This window comes from Perognathus longimembris, chromosome 17 (assembly GCF_023159225.1).
Source record: "Perognathus longimembris pacificus isolate PPM17 chromosome 17, ASM2315922v1, whole genome shotgun sequence".
NCBI lineage: Eukaryota > Metazoa > Chordata > Mammalia > Rodentia > Heteromyidae > Perognathus > Perognathus longimembris.
Genome location: NC_063177.1, coordinates 2977111 through 3001769, shown reverse-complemented (window position 1 = coordinate 3001769; position 24659 = coordinate 2977111). Strand labels below are relative to the sequence as shown.

The following is a 24659-nucleotide window of genomic DNA, read 5'->3' as shown; positions in this document are numbered from 1 at the left end:
TCATAGGCCTTTCTCCACATTTTCTATGGGAAGCCAGATCTTTCTTTGGAAGTAGATTAGAGAAGGTAGAGGAAAGCATGTGGCCTGGCAATGTACCGTCGGGACCAGAAGAAGGCTGGGGAAGATGGCTGCTCTCTCTCTGAGGTTTTTCAATGACAGATAAACTGATAAGACAGCATGTGGTTCAAGCAAAAAGCTGGTCACTTGGGATAAAATGTTTAGCGAAGTTTGCTAATAAGGAGATATTAGTCCAGCTACTAAATTTAAATTTCAATGTGTCAGGACTAGCTAATGTTAACTGAGATAACCCAAAGTGCCCCTCACCCAAAGCGTTGCTGTTTATAAAAGCTGTGTCCTGGCCAGGCACTGGTAGCTCATACTTATAATCCTAGTGACTCAGGAGGCTGAGATCTGAGAATCACAATTCAAAGCCAGTCCAGGCAGGAAAGTCTGATCTCCAATTAACCACTGAAATAGTGGTACTGGGGCTCCAAGTTGTAGTGTACTAGCCTTGAGGGAAACAAAACTCAGATATCGCATCCAGGCCTGGAGTTCAAATCCCATTACTGACAAAAAAAAAAAAAAAAAGCTATGTCCCAGAAACTTTTTTGATGTTTATGTGCTTATTACTGGTATTTTCTTGGTATTTTTTAGTATCTTTTGCAAGTGTTCAATGGCTCACTTATGCAGAGACTCTTACTCAATCTCCCTGCATGGTCCTTTAGGGGAGCTGAAAGATTGGCTTAGGAAGAGAGGTTATGGGCCAGGTGGGCCTATAAGCACATCTTAAAATATCTCTTCCATTGTATAGTGCCACCTTCCCTCTGGTTTATAATGCAACTGCAAGTACACGACATGCTGAAGCCACAGGGCCTCCTAGCCTGACTGCAAGCAGTGCTCTCTGAAAGGAATTCAAGCATTATCAGGAAAGCTTTAGAAAGCCCGGTATTCTGCAGTCACACTCACAAGAACTTTTGACTCTTGCTAGGTGCAGATAAGAGAAAGAAGCTCTCACTGTAGCCAAGAGAAGGGCAATGGAGAGCTGGAAGTAATGGAACAATGTGGCTTGGGGCTTGTCAACACCACCACCACTGGCATCTGTCACCAACCCTCGCGTAGACATCTGAGTGTCAAATCAGGAAAGAGGGCAGGTCAGGCCAGGGGGAGTGGAAACTCTGGTAACGGGCCTCATGGGAAGCCTACTAACCGGGAGAGACTTGACTTTACCATTTTGGCTGCACTGTCACTTATAAAAATTATTTCTTGAGATGTTGTAATTATAAAAATAATATGGAGTATAATAGAAATTTCAGTTATACCAAATGCCTAGTGCACATCACCTGTTTCAAGTAAATAAGATCCTGTCTCTTTTAGATTTAACTTTATGTATCCAGAAAGATATAGACATATACATTGAAAAGGCATTTCATACAGATAAGATTGGGTGAAATATGCTACTCAAGGTCCAGGACTGTGGCTCAGTGGTAGAGAACTTGTAGAGCATGTGTAGTGCCCTAAGTTTTATTCCCAGCCCTGGAAGTTAAAAAAAATAAAAATACTCTTCTGAAACTTGCCTTTCCCCTCCTTCCACAGTGTTTCTTGGAGATCTTTCCAGACGGAAACATAGAGTCCTTCCTTATTTTTAAAATAGTTACGTATTATTCCATCAGAATGATGGGAAGTTTTATTTTTAATTTATCCCTGCCCCCTTTTTACTCAACTGTAAAATTTTACAATGAGAATACAGAGAATATTTAGTCTAACCTGAAATAAATAGAAGTTAGCCTTTTCTGTGTTTTTTGTTTTGTCTTTTCTTTTTGGTACTGGGAATTGAAATCAGGATGCTGTACTTGCCAGGCAAATGCTTTGCCACTGAGCTACATCCCAGCCCCAGCCTTCCCTCATAATTGTGTGAGCAAGCTGCTCATCTTCTACCAGGGAGGTTTCATTGGGTTTTTGAAAAATGCCAATTTTAGGGCTGGGGATATAGCCTAGTGGCAAGAGTGCCTGCCTCGGATACACGAGGCCCTAGGTTCGATTCCCCAGCACCACATATACAGAAAACGGCCAGAAGCGGCGCTGTGGCTCAAGTGGCAGAGTGCTAGCCTTGAGCGGGAAGAAGCCAGGGACAGTGCTCAGGCCCTGAGTCCAAGCCCCAGGACTGGCCAAAAAAAAAAAAAAAAAAAAAAAAAAAAAGAAAAAAGAAAAATGCCAATTTTTTTCTTAGAGACCAGGGTTCTCTCTTCTCCATTGGGACTCTACTCCCACATTCCTCCCTCCTTTAAAAATCCAGAGCTTGTGCATATTATCCCTTCTCTCCTTTCTCTGTACACATTCTAGGTCCCTATATGTTGCCTTCCTGTGACATGAGTAGCTCTCTGTGCCATTTGTCTTCTCTCCAGATCATTGGCCCAAGATCTCCTAAAGAACTTATCTAAGACAGGCTCATAATGGTCCAAGAAGTCACAGTGGATCCCCATTTTCTTCCCTGTTTTTACAGAGGGTGACATTACCAGGTCCACTCCATACAGATACTTAGGAAATGAACTGAGATGGAAGTCCTAGATCTAAGGCTCTCAGAACCAATCTGTAGAGGGGGGGTGGCAACATCATTTACCTTCATCCTGTCAGGCATCATGGAGGCTGTCCACCTCCTAGATTGGTAAGAGGGTAGGATGATGGGAGCAACATAGGAAATAACCACCATCTGCCCATTGGGCCCAGAGGATGTCTCCAGAGCCCCACCATCTTTGACCCGAGCTTCTGAGACTTGAAGGACTAAATGTGGCAACTTGACAGTGAGAATCCAAGGCAGGAGACTAAGAAGGGAGATTGTGATGACTTGCACTTGGACTTGACTGGAGAAACGTTGGAAAACATATGGCTGTGCTGTAAATAGGCGTTCCCCTCTGCCATGATACTGGCAGGGGGGTGAGCTCAGAAAGATGTTCTGGAATGATGTAGAAAATCCTAGAAGGAGAATTCTTTGTAAGTTTAACCAACTGAAGATTGAAAATATTAAGGGAAAACCTTCCATCGTACTGAACATTAGGGATATTGTTTTCTTGTCATTTCTCCCCAAATAATAAGTGTAAGAACTTTTTACATAGAATTGGGTATTACAAATCTAGAGAGATTTAAATTGCAACAGAGGAGAAGTTATACAGGCAAACACAAAGGATTTTGGTGTCCATTGGGAGGTCCTAGAGCCCATACCCTGTAGGTACTGAGGCATTAGTATTAATCTGTATTAATCAGGCATTAATCTGTCCTATTCTCCCCAGGGCTGAAGGAAATATTTCTCCGTTATCGCATTCATTTCCACTCTGGGCACTTTCCAAAGCTGAGAGACAAGCTGAAGTCGAGTCAGATAAGATCTGGTGAGGAGCAGACACTAAAGAAAGGCCTAAGGAAAAGACTATCTCTGTATCTCCATGAGACACAATCAGAGAATTTTTCATGGTTACACTGCCAGGGAAGTGTTGGTGGCAGTTAGACAGAGCAGATAGTGACACTAGGTTGACCAAGAAGTCTGGGGGGGGGGGTGGAATTCTCCTGGAGGAGGGGAGATTGAATTCAGCCTGGAATAATAATCAACTGTGGATAGAACATAGAAAGGGAGGGGGGGGCATTTGAAAATGATGTGGAGAGAGTAGAATAGAAACAATACAGTGTCCATGAGCACAAATAGAGTGGGAAGTGTGAGAGAAATGACCAGTCAGAGAAAAGTATTATCTTAAGAGCCAGTCATTGGAGAGCTAGAATCCTAGGAATGCACTTCCTCAGGTAACACCCATCATTGAAGAGGGGCCCCACATACGTCAGTACCAAGATGAAAGCTATGACTACCTGCAACCAAATACAAGGCACACACTCAACTAAACAAAGTAACTCAGACCCAAGAACCCAAATATGACTTCTGTCTGGCATCTAAGATAGTGTCACATCATCCTGGCCAACAGATGCATTAAGGACTACTCAGGGCCTTCCAGGCACATGGGTGCTACTATCACCACTCTGTTGGGACTATATGTGGTTTGCATTTGCCACAGCTGGAACAGAAGATGAGGGGAAGGGTAGGGACACTTCTACACCCACTTAGTTCCTGCTGAGTGTTTGGGGGATGTGGGACCTGGAGTCAGACACTCTTGGGTGGTCGTTTCTTGACTGCTGTGTCAACTGTAATGTGAATATTGGCAACTTTCTCAACCTCCTCTAGCCTCAATCTCCCCATCTAAATAATAGGAATATTCATCACTATCTTTTGGGGGTTTTAAGGATGAAATAATCTAGATAAAACATTGAGCCCTGATGCTGACAGAAGTATTCCACAACTTCTAGTGTGCTCATGGCTAGTGCTCACCCACTCAAGGAAGGCCTCCAGTTCACTTTTGTTTGTTTACTTGTTAATTGGAGATGGAGTCTGTTGGACTTTTCTGACTACGCTTGCAGATCCTCCAGTCTCAGCCTCCCAAGTACCTGGGATTACAGGTGTGAGCCACTGAGCTAGGCTTACTGTTTTGGTTAGGGGCATTGGTTATATTCAGAAATAATAATATTCAAAATAATAATATTAATATTCAATAATAACTAAGGAATGATATTAATATTCAAAAATAAAATGAACATATTGGAAGCAGTTTAGTTTGTGTTTAGCTCACAAAGAACCAGTAAATCCAGTTTGTTAAAGACCTAGCTTCCCCAAAGCAGGGCAAATATGGTTCAAGCCAGGCTCCTTCAGGACAGAAAGATGGCTTTATCTGACTGCCTCTGAAATATCTACATCTGTCCTTTTACTTTGTGACCCCGGTCCTCTGCCCCAGTCTCCCCCAGTGTGAGGCTGGCTGGGAGCTGTTGGAGTAGAGGACTGGCTATTGTCCCTGCAGACCTGTCAGGCAGTGTGATGACAGGGACCTGTTTGGGAAGTTCTGACATCATTCTCTGGCTATGCCCAGAGGGGAGGGGAAAGCTCTGGCTCTGGGCATTGGCTCCCTGAGGACTTGGGGCTGATGAGTGACTCTGAGCTCCCCCTGGAATTGATGAGTGAGTCAGCTGTACTTTCTACTACACAAACATTTCAAATTCCAAGATTATAGCGAGGTAGTTGGAGCTGTTTTACCTTTCTGCTAGGACTTGGAATAGAAGCTATAAAGCCAGGAGGTGTGTGGTGGGGAAATGGAAAAATTAATCTCCTGGCTTATCTACTTGATAGTTAGCCATGTTCACCATAGTTGTGAGAGAGAGCTATTTTATTTAATTTTTCCATTTCCTGGAATTTGTGTCTATAAATAGTATTAAAAAATTTAAATTATCTTTAAGTAGTTGTACAAAGGAGGTACCATTTCACAGAGCAGCTTATGAGTACAATGTATCTTGACTAGTATCACCCCCTTCAACATTCTTAACCCCACTCCAACCCATTACCATTACAGAACAACCACTCCTACCATCTCCCTGAAAGACAGCGAAGCAAACTTCTATTTCCTAATAGAGAACAAAAGGCACCAATGTGTAAAGCATAGCAGCTACTGTTTACTGCTGTAAAGATACTTGGATAGACCCAATACTACAATGTGGGATGGACAGACAGATTCGACTGTGTAGCCCTGGTGGGGACCCCCTACTCTGTAAAGGGATTCAATGACTGTATTACAGAAACAGGTGTAGGTAGGTGTTTGGATGGAGAAGGATTCCTTTTCTTCAGAAAGTTCCCTTTACCTAGGGAACTTACAAGTCAGGAAAAAAGGCTAATTCCTAGAAATACTTATCTTGCCTCAACTCTGAAGGTGAAAGGTCAGGAACAAGGAATTTCATCCTGTGTGAGTACAAATTACTCCTTGTCGCTTTGTGTAAGACACCAACCACTCAGGCCTTCTCAGTGCCTCAGGCTGCACATCTGGTATTCCAGAATCTCTCCTCAATTCCCACCTTCCTTAGCCATGTCCTGTCCACCCCTCAGCATAGCAAAGATGATCAAATCACCAGGCAGCACAATCTAGTCAAAGGCCCACCTTCCTCACCTTCCTTCTCAGCTGCTCCCACACTCCTCAGAGCTTACCAGCTTCTCCACTCTCCAGCCTCACTCTCTCCCTTTCCCAGGACTCTTCCTTAGAAGAATATTTGTCATGTATGCTTTCATGAGTTTCTTTCCCCCAAGGATCAGTTGTATTTTGGAAGTGATTTCTCATTGTGGAATGATAGAATTTTGTCCATGAGAAAGTTATGCCAAAGCAAACATTTTCTTTTTTATGCCAAAGCAAACAATCTTACCATCTGGCTTAGGGCCATAGTTATTGTATATCTGCTTTAAACTGGATGATCACAAAGTGTCCAGGACTTTCAGAGCCCCTGAAGATGGAGTGAATTGCTAGTGAAGAGGAGGGTTTTGTTATAAAATCAGAGGGGATAAGCATTAGTTAGAATATAATTTTTAGGAAATGCACATGATTTGTTAGAAATAGGTGGTTTTGTACCAGCTTTGGAGGGAGCTGGGAGTCTGACATGCTGCTTTCTTTAAAGGATTATGTGGATTTAAACAAAACCAAAATAATGATTTATCTTTGACAATAGGGCTCCTTGTTCTGAATCAGAAGTTAAGTTAGTCAAAGGAAACTGGAAAATCTGATTCAAGTACAAGCCCTGGTCCTGTTCAAGGGCAAGGTGAAAGAAAGGGGAGAAGGAGGAGGAGGAGGAAATCTACATTTTGAGTTGGAAGCCAGGACCCTGCTACTGTCTGAAGAACTGAGAAACCTGGACTGATATTGTTTCACTCCAGTCAGAAGTCATGTATCTGGACAATAAATAACTTCCCTGGGGTCTAAAGGAGGATGATGTCAAGTAAATTTCAAAATTCTGAGGACTAACAAGAGAATTAACAAGCTAAGGAGAGCTCAGGGCGCTCACTGCAGTAGGGTATATAGCACACAAGGAAATGAAAATGAATAGATATTAGAAGAGCCAGACTCAGACATTAGAAACAGGAAATAGAACCCCCCAAGCCAAAGGAACAGGCTGCCCATATTTTTAAGTGGTAAGTGACAAAGACAGGGAGATATAGAAGAGCAGGCTATATTTGCTCTCTTTGCTGCAAGCTCTTCATAAATGCATAGAGATGGAAAAATGAGAAGCAAATCTAGGGAAAGGAAGCCCTAAAAATCACCTGTTTATCATCTTATATTTTGGTTAGGGCCAAATACAAACCCCATATTTGGCAATAATGAGCAGCACCGATTTTGGCCACCCAGAGCCCTTGTCTAACAGTTGGGGGTTGCAAGAGGATGTGACTATGTGTATTTCCCCCGGCTCAGAAAGAATAAAGGCCAACCGCTAACAGGTACTATTTGGAGTTGTTTCCTCCCACATCTGGTGTGGGGGCAGGCAATGTTCCTCCCTGTTTTCCACATCATTCTCTCCTTTAACTTGTTTTACTAAAATAAATCCTTGTTAAAACTTCCAACTTGTGAGACTCTCTTGTTTGTGAGACACCTTGAAATTCTCAGCATGAGTGGATCTCATAGAGGCCCTGTGATTTTTGCAAGAAAACTGGGAAGCTGAATGGAACCCTCATCCATCCTCCAGTGACATGCCCAGAGAGGAACACTTTGTAATGATCACTTACAAGGTGAATAAGGCCATGCTAAACTCTGATGTGTTATTTCCTTCCTTCCTTCCTTCCTTCCTTTCTTCCTTCCTTTCTTCCTTCCTTCCTTCCTTCCTTCCTTCCTTCCTTCCTTCTTTCCTCCCTCCCTCCCCCTCCCTCCCTCCCTCTCTTTTCCCTCATTATCTCTCTCTTTCTTTCTCTTTCCTTCCTTCCTTCCTTCCTTCCTTCCTTCCTTCCTTCCTTCCTTCCTTCCTTCCTTCCGTCTTTCTTTCTTTCTTTCTTTCTTTCTTTCTTTCTTTTTCTTTCTTTCTTTCTTTCTTTCTTTCTTTCTTTCTTACTTTCTTTCTTTCTTTCTTTCCTTCTTTCTTTTTTTTTCGGTCCTGGGTCTAGGGCTGAACGCAGGGCCTAGGCATTGTCCCTAAGCTTTTGTGCTTAAGGCTAGTGTTCTAAAAGCTGGAAGTGGTGCTGTGGCTCAAGTAGCAGAGTGCTATGAGAAAAAAGTGCTGTGAGAAAAAAAGATGCCAAGGGACAGTGCTCAGGCCCTGAGTTCAAGCCCCAGGACTGGCAAACACACACACACACACACACACACACTCACACTCACACTCACACCCTCCCCCCAATAGACTAGTGTTCTACTACTTTGAACCACAAAGCCATTTCCAGTTTATTTTTTGTAATTAATCAAAGATGAGATTTTCATGGACTTTCCTGTCCAGGCTGATTTTGAACTACGATCCTCAGATCTCAGCCTCTTGAGTAGCTATAGGATTACAGGCATGAGCCACTGATGCCTGGCTGATGTGTTATTTCTTCACTCATTATTCATCACTCTACATGACATCATGTGGTTTAGTCAGTGCTCCTGACTAAACCTGAGTCAGGATTTCCTATGCAAAGGAGAAAGACAATCAGAGCTGGGCTGAGAGGGAACCATGAAGAAGCCCATGCTCCACTACCCTTTACAGGCCATTATTGACAGGGGGGCCTGTGTTTCCTCTAGCTGAATTTTGAACTCTACTGGCCCAGACAGCCAAGCCAAAGGTCACAAGTCACCCTAAAGGAGAGAAAAATGGGGTGGGGGGGGGCAGAAAACGTGGATGGGAGAAGACTTAGTGTGGCCATTCAAGCAACAACATATCTGGGAATGAGAAGAAAAATTTCACAGCGGGGAGGGGGATTAGCTGTCAAAAATACCCTTCCTTGCTTGGAAGAGGGTCTGGATAAGAGGGGACAGTTGCAGAAGTGACAGTCCCTGGTGAAGTTGGGCAGGAGAGAGACATTGATAGAGTAGGCCTCTCAGAGCTTGGCAGAAACACAAAAACACAGCTGGAGAAAGAGCTGGGAAATATAAACACAACTGGAAAGGCACGTGGATGTAGATGGGAAAATACACAGAGGCCAGAAGAATGATACACACAGCACAAGCCTGAGTCACCACCCTATCAGGGATATGATATGATCACCAGCGGGCAGGTGGAAGAGTGGGCTGGGTTGTCCTTGTTGCAGGCAGGGCTACAACTGGTCTGCAAGCAACCTTATGACATGTCTGCCATAAGATGTGGCCATTGCTTATGACACTTGTTAGCATGTATGACAGGTCATTGCTGTTAAGGAGGATGCCTGGGCTGAGAATGGCTGGACTGGTGCCTACCTCTGGAGTTTACTTTCTCCAGCCATTCCTTCTGTGTTCTCTGCACCACTTCTTCCATCTTAAATATTACACTATGATAGCCTCATGTTTAGCCTTCTCTTTCTACGCATCTTTGCTCCCCCTCTGTCTTATTCCACTAGAGCTGTTCCCTGCATTATTTCTATGTATACACCAATTAAATTCTATTATTATATATAATGTACATTTCTTATTCTATTTTTCTGTTTGTGTCTCCCCACTAAGTCAGCAGAAATCTTTATACATTGCTGACTGATATAGTCCCAGAACTTAGGGCCTGGCATATAGAAGATTCTCCATAAATACTAAATGAAGAAATAAGTGACTGTGATAACACTCTTATGTTCACAACAACAATGTGATGCGTTTTATATGCTGAAAACTCCAACGTCTGAACTCCTATACCAACTCTCTCTTTCTCTCTCTGTTTCTATATAAACTCATTGCATACTTAATCTATGCCTGTGGATTTCATAGGCTCTCCCAATTCAACATTTCAAAGTACAGATTTTCATCTCTCTTCAGATCTGTTCTTCTACTCATTGTCCTGTTTTTGATCCAGGGGAGCATCTTTTACCCACTTGCTCAAGACAGAAGTCTGCTGTCATCTTGCCTAAACTGACATCGTTTTACTGAGCTAATCATGTAAAATCAACGATCTTTCAAATTCTTTCCAGATCCGCAGCCAAGAATCTTGCTCTAGCTCTCATCAGAGAAGTCAAACAGCTTCCCAATGGAGCTCTGCCTTTTGCCTGCCTCTCTGGAGGCCAGCTCACACTGGGGCTAGCGGGCCCTTGCATCCTTTCTGCATGCCCAGCCCCCTCAATGTTCACATTCAGATGGGGCTTGCGTGGTCACTGGAAACCCTTCTCATGCTTCTCCACTGCTTTATTATTAGTTTTTTAAAATTATGTTCTCCCCTGTTGGGGAATTAGAAAAATGTTTAGATCCACTCCTTTAGCAATGAGAGCATCTTTGATGCTTGAACCTTTCCTCTGCTTTAAAGATAGAATTTAAGCTGTCTTTATTGACTGTCCATTCTTGTCACACTTCTACCTCTTTCAGGTCAGCTAAGATGTCACCTCTTCCAGGATTCCTCAGACAGAAGCACACATAGATACCTCTATTCTTATGTCTTTCATAAATTGTGTCACAGGAATTGTGTCTCCTAGCCCTCTTTACTTGCAAAAATGCAAATTCACTGGGAGTCAGAATGGAGAGCAACTTGTAAATGGATCAGCACCAGTGTCTAGATAACTCAATACATCAATTATTTAATGGAATCCACTTGAGGGGAAAGCAAAGCTCGAGAAGCTGGCACTTGCTACTATGGGGTATTACAGATAGGGCCACCAAGGCACAGAGAGATGAGGTGAGTCTTCTATGGCCACATGGTTCATTCATGGAGTTCAGGCTAGAAAGAAAGGCAGACGGATTCCAAAGCTTGAGGGTGAGTTGCAAATAGACCACTTGCCCAGCATGTGAGTTTAATGCTCGACATTAAAGACAAAAAAACAAAAAACAAACAAAAAAAACCAGAATCGACTGAAACAAGTGAAGCTACCGTTCTCGTGCAAATTCTTCTTAGAACCCAAACTAAAAGCCAAACTGAATTCAAAAAAAGACAAAAGGCCAACAACATACACGAATAAAATCATAAACTATTCTTTGGTAAAAATCAACTAGCAACTAGCAAGAAAGATTTTCAGATAGGAAAAGAGAGGGCAAAAGAGAAACCAGGTATATAATTGACTTAAAATTTAAAAAATAAAGTCTAACCCTAGGTCCTGAAACACTTAGAATCATTGTAAGTCAAGACTATATGTTACTTGAGGCCAATTCACTTTGTAATCCAGAAGGATAATGAAAATATCTGGGATAAGGTAAATTATTTGAATTAAGAGAAAATTTGAATACACAAAACACTCTGGACCAAATGGCAGAAAATCAAAGGATTACTTCTAAGTCCAACTACTTAGAAAATCTAAGATCTACCACTGGGTACCTATGATGCAAATAAGCAATATTTTCAAGCAGCTGATCATTGAAATTGTATTTTCAATGCTCCCCACACATAGACAAATATGAAAAGGCAAGTATAAACTAGTCTGACCTATGATGAATTGACTTGGGATTTTTTTGACTTTACAATAATGCAAAATGAATAGGCATAGAAATTTGAAGCTTCCGTTTTGATTGTGACCCTCTCTTGTGATGTTGAGCAGAGCAAACAGCAAGCCAGGCTCCAACCAGCCACTGGTCACAAGAGGAAATAATTAACGTTCAACATTGCTGTGTCACTGGACAAAGGATACTTGCAGGTAGGTGTAATAAATGCATTTTCATCTTACAACTTTTCCAGTTCAGGTTTGAGTGATCAAAATATAACTATAATTTGTCAAGGATCATCTTGACATTATATAAAAGAACAGAATAGACTATGATTACCTATGAATATTGTGACAGACTGGTCAGGTAATTTATCAACCCAGATGTGACTCCATCCTTGGCATAGAGTTATTGCTGGGAAAGAGCTGTTCATAGCAGTGCAAGAGATACTTGTTTCAGCCCTACCTATGGTTTTCACAGCAGAGTGAGTGGAAGTGACGTGTTCCTTTCCAAGTTAAGACTGTGTGAGTAGTGACTGGGGCCTTCTCATTCTTCCTTTCCCCTTCGCTGGTTAGATTCATGAAGGAGCTATGGGGCAGACAAACAACCCATCCGCTGCTTATGTTTCTAAATAAAGCTTTGCTGGAACACAGCCATACCCATTTGTTGACTTGTTGCTATGGTGACTTTCACACTACATTGGAAGAATTGGGCAGCTGTGACAGACACAGCTTCAAGAATTTACTATCTAGTTCTTTAAGAAAAAGTGCTGCTCTCTCTCTGGGGGATGGTGGGGTGACAAGAAGGAAAGCAGCTTCCTGGAGGCCATGCTTAGGAGGAAAGCCCTCCCCAGACTTTTGAAGAGCAAGAAACAAGTTTAGTGTTAGTCCAGAGAGGGTAATTCCAACTAACATCCAGATGCACACAGAATCCCAAATAAAATACTAAAGTGATTTCTTAAAAATGCTTGGTGAAGGTGTGCGCTGGTGGCTTACACTGGTAATCCTAGTTATCCAGAAGTCTGAGATTTGTATTGTGGTTCAAAGCCAGCTCGGGCAGGAAAGTCTGTGAGACTCTTATCTTCAATTAACCATCAGAAAACTGGAAATGTGCTGTGACTCAAAGTGGTAGAGCACTAGCCTTGAGCAGAAAAGTTCAGGGACAGCACCCAAGCCCTGAATTCAAGCCCCACAACTGACCAATAAGCTCATGAGAGACTATTTCCATAATGTTAAGGATGGTTTGGGAAGGTGACGACACACAGGAGATTCACCTCATCATCTTTTCAAGCATTTTAAATACAGAGCATTCACCTAGCAAACCATGCCTAGAAAATGAATAGCAAAACACTTGTGTAGAGTATCTCTGTAGAAAAAGCTCATACTGTATATGGGAGTGAATGACTGCTGACATTTCCATTTAAAAAAGGAAAAAAGATTAAAATGTATCAACAACTTAACAAAAAATTGATATATGGCACATCACTGTTTTTTCTTTTAATTTGATACAGCGTCTGGCTATAAAGTCCAAGTTGGTCTCCTGTCTATCTTCTTGGCTCTCTTGAATCATTGTCAATATATCAATAATACTATTTAACCATGTAATATAAACATAATTATCAAATTACATTATTTAAATGTTTAAGTTATCACATATATAAAATTACATGTGCATTACATATCACTTATATTTTTGCATATAAAGTAAGAATTTATGTGTAAGATAGATGTTTTATACTTCTGTATGACATACATACTTAATATATAACAAAATATATTAGTTCATATGGTTCAAATATATTGGTTAATATGATATAGTATAACTATGCTATACTTGTGTATAAAATTTTATATAATTTATATGATATAATTTATAAATAAAATATATGAAAATATATCTATATATTATCTTGTATTTATAAATTATTATTTTTTACATATGATTTTGGTTTACAGGTCTATGACTTTAACATACCTACAGACCTTAAGACAAACTTAAAAATGTATTGGAAGTATTAGAAAAGGCTTTAAAGATGCCCAGTTGTAAAATAATGTACAAAATTACGAGGTTATCTCCATGTCAACAATAATCCATGTGGCTTTACTTAAACTAACAACAATTTTGTCAAAGAAAATTAAAGAAGATTTAAATAGATGGAAAGCAGCAATCTATTTCTGATATAAAAACAGTATATTTTAATCATAAATTAACCTATAAATTCATTGCAATCTCACTCAGGATTCTAATAGGACTGAAGTTGGCATTTGAAAACCTGACTCTAAGTTTTCCTCTATAATATACTTCTGAAAGCAGCCAAGAAATGTTAGGGGGATAAAACCCACACTATTATAAAGAAGGTTTTGAGGCAGATATTAACATAAAATATAAAATATATCAGAAAATTATGGAAAGATAAAATTAGACCTATCTCCTAAACCAAGCCCTTCAATTATTTCAGAACTATTCCATATTTAAAAACAGATATGAATTATTTATCTATAACTGCTAGAAGATTGTCTAGGTGAACAAACTGTATGCTTGATGTAGATAATGTTCTCAATATAGACAAATACAGAAACTACAAAAGAAAAGATAGAATTAAAATGGTAAAAGGTAAAAATCATTACACACAAAATCAACAATACCAAAAAGAAAAAGGACCAACAGGTAAAAAGGACAGGCACTGTTTGTGGCAGATGAATAGGTTTCTTTTTCCTGCATAAATAACATTCACATAGTAGTAAAAAAGGAACAGGCTCAGCAGGAAAAAAAGAGAAAAAGCCACTGATTGCCAATGATGTGCAATCACCTAAAAAATGCAATCTTACTATAAACCGAAGAGTGCAAATTTAAAAAGGTATTTTTCCTATCATAGCAAAATAAATCACAAGTTTACAAGCCTGGACAGATGTCTAACAGAGATATTTTTCCCATCTGACATTGTGCGAGAGTAACAATGGGAAAATTCAGTCTTGAGTACTCAAGGTCAAGTTCAAGGGTACAAGATACCCAGGATGCAGAAGAGAGAGAGAAGCAAGGTGGGATATTTAGATGGACACTGACAGATGGTTACAGACTCTCCTAGAGTTCACATGATTATGTTTATAGGTTTTAAGGGCCTCAGAGTGGGTAAGAGCTAGATTTCAGAACATGGGCCAACTTGATGAGAAAAATTCATAATGAACTTGATTTTGAAACAAGCCATCCTTCCCCATTCTTTCTGATAGGGTGTAAAAACATTTAAATATTCTATTGCCCAATAATACCTAGTATTAGATCTCATGGCAGCCTGTGGGCCTGGTTGGAAGCAAGTCAGTTTACCTATGGGAATTTATATCTCCCCTTTGTCCCTTTCACCCCTATCTTCTCCAGTTCTATCTCAAACCCTCCATGAAGGAATTCAGTATATGAAGATTGCTGTGTCCTCTTAGAGGAGACTACAAAGTATACACAGTATATGACAGAATGAATGGGTTTGCCTTCTCTTTGGCCAGTATATGGCAGTTACCAAGGAGTTTTCACAGGCATCAAAGACCTGTCCTCTCCACCTGGTGAGGTGAGGTGACATGGCTGAGTCCCAGTACACAACAGCCAAGCTTGGGGTCCAGGTGCTCTGGTTCAGAGACAGTGTTCTTCCTCTGTTTTGCTCCACCCCTCTTCTCAAAAGGAAGCCGAAGAATGTGGACTATCATTCCTAAGTGGTGATGCCACAGTGAAAGGATGCTTTGAGGGTTCTGCCTAGTAGAGCTTTGCAGCCTAACAGCAAACATGGCTTGCATTGACCTCTCCCTGGAATGGTTGCCAATGGATTTCTTCTTCACCCCAGCAACTCTGGCTGGGAGGTGAGGGGGCAAGGCATGAGGGCATGGCTCTGCACTAGTGATTGGCCCGCCTCCCCTCCTCAGAAAGTCCTTGATGCCCTGGGTGTGCTATGTTCTAACTACCTTTGATGGCTTGCTTCACAGTGGAATCCACAGGGAGGATATTCTTTTCCACCAGTTCCAGAGGCCCTGGTCGGAGAGCAATCTTTTCATTGAGATCGTCTGCGAGGCGCGCTCGTTTCAGCTTCATCTGAGCAGTTGTTGGAAGGGATCTTTCTGCAGCGGAGGCTGATGAGTTGAAAAGCAAAAGGATCCATTTTTAGAATCTGCCGTCATCTTTATTTTATTTTATTTTATTTTTCTTTTGGGTTTGTGTTTGTGTTTTTGGCTTGGTGGTTACTAAACATTGTGTCACCTCGCACTCTACTGTCCTAATAATTTTTCAATGTCATCATCATCATTTTTACAGGGATTAGCACCAAAGACTAGATACTTCCAAATAAAGGCAAACTCAGAGGCACATAGAAAAGCTAGAAAAACTGGCTTTGGAGGATTTATTCAAAAACAAAACTCATGCAAGTTGGCAATTTTGTAAGTAAGCATCCCCTGACATTTGTGATGTTTGCTGGATCCTAAACTTCTAGGACTTCCATAGTACACTTCCATAGGCACTGGTGATATTCATGCTAAACATCATAATGTTGATGGTAATGAGTTCCAAGTGGTAAACATTGCTTAACTTTTTAGAGGGCTTACGTGGATCAATGTTATGACATGGACTGAGAGTTAAATGTCATGTCAATCATAAAAGAACTCAAATTATTTTGAAATGGTTGTTTAGTTAAACAGAGAGAGTTTAAAAAATTATATGCATTCAATCGGAAGGCCACCATCATTTGGAGGGTGAGAATGGTCATCTCCTGAGCTTTAAACCTACCTCTAGGGGGCTGACACCAAACTTCTCTGGGGAGAGTGGGGCCCAACTCACCAATTTCTGTGACAGAACAATGATGAGAGCCGGAACAAGAAATTTCTCTGATAAACAAATGTAAGTGAAAATTGTAGAAGAGTCTGGCCCTGGTGGCTCACACCTATAATCCTAGCTACTCAAGAGGCTGAGATCTGAAGATTGAGGTTCAAAGCCAGTCAGGTTGGAAAGTCTGTGAGACTCCATTTCCAATTCACCAGCAAACTGCCAGAGTGGAGGAGAGTGGTAGAGTGCTCACGTGGTAGAGTGCAAACCATGAGTAAATAAAAAAGAGGAGCATTGAGGCCCTGAGCTCAAGCCCTAGCACCTACACACACACACATACACACACACACACACACACACACACACACACACACACACAGGGAGTCTATGAGTATATAGCTTTGTTCTTAATGTGCTGCATTTAGAAGATGTGGTAATAATGGACATATTTTCTGGCTTCTCATTATTAAGCTACTAATCTCAACCTTGTACCTGGGGTTGGAGGGTGAAGATGGGTGTGGGTGTGGATGGATATTGCATTCTCCAAGCAGGCCTAAGGGTATCTAATGGGCCATAGTTGGCTTGTCTAGAAGTTGTCTAGAAGTTGTTCTCTCGAGACAGAAGAAACATCAGTGCTCCAAACAAAAGAATGAGGTACCTAGGGCTTACTCTTCCCCAAGGGCTCCTTATGATGGCCTCAGGGTTTTCTCATCCATTGCACATATAAACTATCACCAGTCTTCAGAAAGTCCTTTCTTCTTGAATCTACTCCTTCCCCACAATGATTCTCCCCATCTATTCTTCTCAATCTACATTTCTTAGCATGTCACACACTGAATTAATCTTCCTAAGGACCTGAGGCTCCCTGTCCCAAAGCTAGTTCCCCAGTAAGGTTGGTCTTGAACTTTCTGGCCCCTGGTGAATTTGCCTTCAGTACCACTTTTCTGCTTTGTTTCCACAGCCTGGAATGCTTCTCGCCTACCCCTCACCATAAACATCCTGCTTCTCTCCCAGGTTCTGGTAGAAATCCTTCATGATGCTTCTTGCCTTTCCTCCTTTCTTCACTTTGCCTGCCATTAGCAGTCACAATCACTGGCTCCTTCATCTAACACTGCTGCCTCTGTTATACAATGTGAAACTCCAGAAGATAGGAGTCATTTTGTATTTAGCTCTTTGGTTCCAGGAAGCAAATCCCTCATTTCTACTGAAGAGAAGAGTGGGTTCTAAGGGAGCCACAAAACATAGGATAGAATCAGGGGCTGCTGATCAATTCAAGACTTCGATGGGCCAGGAGCAGTGGCTCATACCTATAATCCCAACTACATAGGAGCTGTAGGTAGGAAGATTATGATCCATGGTGGGCCCAGGCAAAAAAGCTTGGAAAATGTCAGTTATTTGTGTCTAAAACTAAAAGTACTGATGGTATGGCTCAAGCAGTAGAACCTGTGTTCAAACCCCATTATCAACAAGGAAGGGGATGAGGGATAAAAACCAGAGCCTTGTGCATGCTAGGCAGGCATTCCACCGCTGAGCTATATCTCTACTCCCCATTCCTTTTAGGATTTTTGGATTATAGCAGTATTATGTGGTCATTATCATAAATGTGAATGAAGTTTATGATAGTACATGGTAATGCTATAATCCCCAAAAAGTACACAAAAGAAAATAAAAGCTTCAAGACACTCCCCACTTAAGGTCAACTACTTTCAACACTGAAGTTATTTATGTTTATTGCTATTGATATGTACTTTTTCTTCCCAGAATCTGCCTGCAAATGCAATTTATGTTTACATGTATCTTTTCTTCCTAGAATTTGACTGTACATATAGTTTTGCTTTCTGCTGTTCTCATTAGGTATCTTGTAAACTTTTTGTTATTAAGTGATTATTCTTAGAAACTTCGTTGGAAGTGGCTACATGGCTTTCAGCCTTACACAATCCTGAATTTACTTACTTGGCTCATCCTATTGTTGGATTGCAAAACCATGTTTTATTATTAAAGTAATTTCTACAAAGCTGGGTGCTGGGGCTCATGCCTGTAATCCTTGCTACTCAGAGGGCTAGACCTGAGAATCATGGTTTGAAGCCAGACTGCAAAGTCTGGAGAGACTGAGCTGGAAAGCCTGTGAGACTCTTATCTTCAATTAACTACCAGAAAATTAGAAGTGGAGCTATGGGCTCAAAGTGGTAGCATTTTTGAATTTTTTTCTTTAAATCAAAGATACAAATGTATATAGCAAGGCTAAAGGGTAAATAGACTATCACGGAATTTGTTACCAAGTCACTCTCTAGATACATAAAGCAACATATGCACCCACCTGCTATATGTACTTCTCATATCTTTGCCAGATGTAATATGTACTTTTGTTTGCTAATTCATTGACAAGTCTGCATCTCATTTGAAATGGCATTACTTAGATTATATGTGCGTGTATATGCTCACATAGTAGCTGCTTCTAGGTTCTGTGTGGTGGTGTCATTGCACAGGCGATAAGAATGAGGACACCTCTGCCTGACAGCCCTGGGTATCCTTGCCATCTTGTCCAGGTATCAGCCTTGTAAGCTATGTAGACCTTTCCCTTAACTCGATATTGTCTTTCTTCCTTCTCCTCCCTACACTGAAAACAGTTCCCCACTTTAAAACAAACCCATCTGTTCCAGGGTTGGAAAAAAAAGGTCAGCTTTGGGTAGTGAGAATGATGGATGAGCTGTTCATTAAAGAACCAAAAGCCCACAAATTTTGTTATTTTTCCAGAACCTTCCATGCTCCTTACAGTCAGCATGCAGTTTTGTTAGAAAATGGTCATTTTATGGAGAGAAAGAGGGCTGGCTAGTCCTGAATCTGGAGAGGGCCTCTCAGCCTACAATGCTTTCTGTCTACACTCCAGCCTTCATATCCAATTGCTCTCTTCTCTCCTTTCCCAAGCATTCTGATTCAGTGCTCTGGGTCTCGCTCTCTCTCTCTCTTCTCTCATCCTCCTCTGTGTATGTACCACACAGTGCATTCTCTCTTATCTCAGGCAGGATTGTGAATGAATGTTAATTGTCATGTGTGCCTCCTTAATTATTCTGTTAGGTTCTTGTACTTTATTCATTACTAAACCACACAATCCTCTATTGTCTCTTTTATAGGCATCCAGTATGGTATTTGCTCAATGAGTAAATACTTCATAGGTAAACATCAGAGTAGAAGATGGGACTCTTGGAAACTAGGATTGCTCTCCTGGGGAAGGCAAAAACTCATGGAGCAAGCAAGAGGAGACATCCCTCTAATCCAGGTGTTAGAATACCCGTGGAATGACATATTTCCTCTGTTTCCTCTTCTCTATCATGGAGGCAGCTCCCCAAGAAAGGCAGAATTGGGCCTGCATTGATCAGCACTGATTTCCAAAGTTAAGTGAAACAACCCAGATTGATAATAATTAGCAACAACTGTTGGATAGTCATCCTTATGTGCTACACAATTGCCTTGGCATCAGAAAATGGCACTGCCAAAATTGAAGTCCTGGTCTTGAAACCTTCTTAACCAATGCATAGCTTTCCAAGTGGGTTTTCTCCAAAACTTAGAATGATTAAATGATAGCTTGGAACTTCTTAGTGTAATAATTGGAGAGACTTTGTAAGAGGTTTAGCAAATGTTCAATAATGGAGAAGGTAAAACCAAACATGTCACTCCTCTGGTATTCTGACAAGAAACTCTGGAAAACCACACCCAACATGTGATGGACATTTTTCTAGTTCCTGATGGCATGCAGGCTTACCTTGGAGTATGTGCATATTAAGCAAGTGGGCACGGTCAGACCTGTTTCTACCCTTGTGCTTCAGAGAATCTTCAGTCTGTAGAATACAAACGTGGAGAGTGGCCTAGTTTTAACATTACAAAAAAAAAATTCTCAATTTCTCTCAAAAGGAAGCAATGTTCTTTGTGTGCCATATGGAAAATGGACCTATCCCAGTCTCCCACATGTTGATGAAGAAACACAAAGAATGGGAAAATAAAGAAAGAAGGATCTTGAATCCACGTAAAGCCTAGACCAAACAGACTCATGCTAATAGTAGCCAGAAAGGATACTGTGCTGCTTGGCTTAGGATCAACCCTATTCTGTTACCTCTTAAAAATAACCCAGGCCAGAGATGACACTTGGCCTAAATCTACCTGTTGTAACATGGTAACACATGGCCTTCTCCCGTGAGCTGTCTAATTCCTCTCTTAGGACATAGGCCAATGTAAAACTTGTATACTTGGAAGGCATCAAGAAATAGATTATTTACTGGAGCTGTCTGTAGGGATGATGTAGACTGGGGTAAGGCCAAAGCAGGTCCCCCCATCATTGGTATTTTTTTTTTTTATTTCTAGGCTTTAAAAACAAAAACACCTCATTGAGTTCTATGTCCTATTGGGTTTCTGGGGAGGGCCTGGAAGTGGGTGGGTGGGAAGGGTCACTCCAGGCCTGACCAAAGACTATCATTCTTTCCTCTCCTCCAGGTAGTAGGAATCATAGCTCTTTGGGAGAAGCTTTGAAGAGTCCTGCTCATTTTCCCTAGTCACAGTTGCTAGGGTACCTTCTCTTCTCACTCAAAGTGTTAATAGTTCTAATTAGTATTTGTATCGTATCCTTGGTAGATGCAAGTTCCAGAGATTGGCATGAAGCTGCAGGATAAACTGATAATCATCTTCAAATGCCACACATGAAAAAACAAAGCTCCAAAGGAACAACAACAACAACAAAAAATCCCAAACCTCACACCCAAAACAAAACCTTTTCCAACACCCCCCCCCGCCCCGCCCTCCCCCCGGCTGGCAAAAGGAAAATGAAACACAATTCCATTTGCCTTTAAGTAACTGTTAGTACATAATGTCCCTACAGATCTGGCCTTCCCATGGAAGCTCACTGAAGAAAATCTGCTGTAATAGAAGGACTGTAATAAAAGGAAAGGTGTCTTCAAACTACCCTTACTTCCATTTCAAAAATTCTTCTGACCTCTTTGCATCCTTGCTATGATTTTTCTCCCCAACATCAGGAAGGTTGAGAATACATACATATATATATCAACATCAATCACTTCAAAGTTGACATAATTGATTCCCTTTATATAGGCCCCAGTGAAGGAATTGCTTACAGGAATTCTCGTGTTTCGGCTAAAGTTGAGCATTCAGAGATCTATAGCCTAATTGTTCCAAATCAGGAAAGACAGTTTTCAACATTACCTTGTCACTATCCAATTTTGTTCTTTGCTCATGGAATTCAGTTGGGCTTTTCAGTGCTGCAACAGAAAGATAAAAATGTAAGAGACTGGCCTCAGGGCACTGGGCAGTGTGGTAGGGCTGGCTGGGTGTTTGCTGAGCTGTGCACAGTCTGTAAGTGCAGGCCTTTAGGGACCACAAGCAATCAAAGAGAGAAGCCTGGAAGACATGAACTGCTGGAAGCCAGAGAAGGCAGAGCAAGCCTAAACCAAAAGGAAGTAGCAGAAGCAAAATGCACGACAGAAGAGAAATGGTGGTGGCAGGATCATTCCAAGTTCTTAAGAAAACAAGAGGAGCCAGCTGTAACTCTGGTTTAAGGTAGGTGGGTAACTAGCATCCCCTTTGACGCTGCCTCAAAAGTTGGGGCAATGGTTGTGATTCAAAGTGGGTGGGGACATTTTGCGTGAAGGCAAGTATTTTGGATGAAGAATGCGAGTGATTGGTCATGGTATTTTTTTTTGTTTGTTTGTGTTTGTTTTGCCAGTCCTGGGCCTTGAACTCAGGGCCTGAGCATTGTCCCTGGCTTCTTTTTGCTCAAGGCTAGCACTCTGCCACTTCTGGCCATTTTCTATATATGTGGTGCTGGGGAATCGAACCCAGGGCTTCATGTATACGAGGCAAGCTCTCTTGCCACTAGGCCATATTCCCAGCCCAGAGTGATTGGTCATGTATATGCAACCTACAGTGTTGAGTGAAAAAACACAGAATTGGACTTTGAAGACCTGAAGGGATCTTGGGAACAGTGAAGATCAATTCCAAGTTCAATAATCCGACCTTGAGCACAATGGAGAAAATGGCCTACAGAAATGGACAGTCTTGCCCAGGGTACAGTTAGGGCTTGCAGTTTAGGTCCTCGGATACCTGATATCATTGAAAACATGACTGTCGACTATGAACATCAGTAGACAGACACCAGCAGGCTGTGTAGATACCACAGCAGCCTAAAGCATCCAGACCCGATGCCATCTCTGTGGTCAGAGTGTTTCTTCTTGAGAACTCACTACATCCACCCCATGCAACAAAGACTTAAAATGCCTTTCCGCAAAATTCTATGGCTTATAGTTGTTTTCCTGGCCTCCTGGATTAACCTCCATTAAGAGATGCAAGTTATCCCTGTTAATTTGCTAAGCGATGAGGCCAGAGGTTGCAGAACTGCATTATTTTTTAAATCGTTAAGTCTGAGAGAAAAATTGGGAGAGAATGAAGGAAGGGGGCGACACTGTCCAAAAGGAAGTGTACTCTATCTAACTTATATAAGTGTAACCCCTCTGTACATCACCTATATAATAACAACAATAATATTTTTTTAAAGAGTATCAAAAACAATTGCAAGTCTGGACAACTTGATGAAATATATGATCCAGAGTTCTATAGTGAGCAACAGATACAGATGTAGGCAATGAAGTTTTCTTCCAAATCTTGGCTGGTATAAAAATTAGGTTTCTGGCCAGATCAACTCTCTCTCTCTCTCTCTCTCTCTCTCTGTGTGTGTGTGTGTGTGTGTGTGTGTGTGTGTGTGTGTGTGTGTGTGTGTCTGTGTGTGTGCGTAAGAATAGGAAGAATACCTCAGAAATAATGAACAGGATGATGTATGTGTGTGTGTTGCATTCAGTCATTAAGACCAGACTAAATCTGAGCAGTTTTCAGCTCACCTTGGTGGACATTGAGGAGATATGGCTATAGTCATGGTGGGCATTTTGATGGAGGTTGCCCATATTATCCTTCAAGTAGGATTATGTTTGGGGAATTAATAAGGCATACTCTGTCCATCTCCCTGCTCCATCTCATCATTAGCCATCCTGACCAAAAGATGCATGCCAAACAGCCCTAGGGACTTGTAAAACAGTTCTAAAGGCTGCCACGTTCACAGCACAGTTGAGAGGCACATTTTCTCTTCATTCTTGACTACAAATGAAGAGGCTTCCTTGTCAAGAAAAACACTCGAATACATTGCTTGAATAACACATTGTCCACTGATCTGAAATTGCCATTTGCCCTCTTAAAATGGGTTTGTCTGCCATACTTGCCACTGTAAATACTTTGTTTCATCATTATTTCTCCCTGTCCCATGACATATGGGTGGCTCATGAATTTTCTTTTTGACATGGGTCTAGGTACCATAGGAAAGAAATCTGCGTCTTCCTGTCTTTAAGTAGAGTTGGAGTTTGTATTGAGCCATGTCTTACAAGACTGCTCCTTCTCTAGGTAATCAGATTCCATCCACAAAGTCTGCTTGAAATTCAACAGCCCCTTGTGAACCTGTACACTCTGATTCCATAGATCTTCACTTCTATTTCTATTACTTGGCAGTCATTTACTTAGGCATTACACATTACTGTGGCTTAATTCCTTTCATCACCCATAAAAGGCATTGATTTTTGAATTGATCTCTTTACTAAGTAGTTCAAAAGAACATTTCTTGTGTCAAGAAGTTTCCCAAAGGGAATCATATATCTTGAGATATCTCTTCCATTCCAACCACAACTGGCTTTAGTTGGGCTTGGGAATTTATCTTTTTTTTCATTCCTAAGGCTGTTTAGTTTTTAATAGCAGAGTTGGTTAAATGGTCTAAGAAACATTGCCTTTCCTGTTTCTTAGCTTGGTTAAAGCAATACTTCATTGCTCCTTGGTGTCAATAATTCTCCTGTGAAATGATTCACATGATCCAATTCTCTCACGCCAAGACCATAGAAGTCTTCTAGAATCTTCCACAATAGGATGGGATGTTATGTCCATTTAGTAAGGTCTTGGGAAGAACTCTAAAGCAGTCCACATGTTGTTTTTACCACCACATGCTTAAGGGGGTATGTGGAACACTGGCTGGAGGTCACACTGTGGAAAACTCCCCTGCAGTGGCTTTGGGGTTGAGGTTTGCTTTCTCAGTGACTCCAGAGAATGTGGGTGTTAGCCATCTACCCTGCAGGCCTGCAGAAACCATAATGGCCCCCAAGCCAGTAGATTTTTTTTAAAAAAAATACACAAAGGACAACTTCTGCTGCCAGCCTAGGGAGTATCGAATGGCAAAATGTTGTATTTAAATGACACTGACATTTAAGATGGAGAAGGAATTTGGATTTCTAAATCAAAAAAATAAGTCCATGCAATTTCAAATGAAAAGGCAGTTAAAAATCCAGGCCACCACACATCTGCCTCGCTTCCCCCTGGAGGAAGATTAATGGCTCCTCACAGGGGAATTCATGTTCTCGCCTTGGAGTTTAGTTGTGGGCTATTCCTATTTCT

The 24659-nt window shown here is 41.3% G+C and overlaps 1 protein-coding gene across 3 annotated transcripts in view; it reads right to left on the bottom strand.

Moving 5' to 3' along the window:
• Myocd (myocardin) overlaps nucleotides 1-24659 on the bottom strand; it is a 95044-nt gene that overhangs the window by 29107 nt on the left and 41278 nt on the right. For all 3 annotated transcript variants that reach the window (XM_048366668.1, XM_048366669.1, XM_048366670.1), the window contains 3 exons: nucleotides 21384-21439; nucleotides 19936-20011; nucleotides 15326-15490 (listed from right to left, as the gene is read on the bottom strand). In XM_048366668.1, the coding sequence (XP_048222625.1) occupies nucleotides 15326-15490; nucleotides 19936-20011; nucleotides 21384-21439 (297 nt within the window). The remainder of the gene's footprint in view (nucleotides 1-15325; nucleotides 15491-19935; nucleotides 20012-21383; nucleotides 21440-24659) is intronic.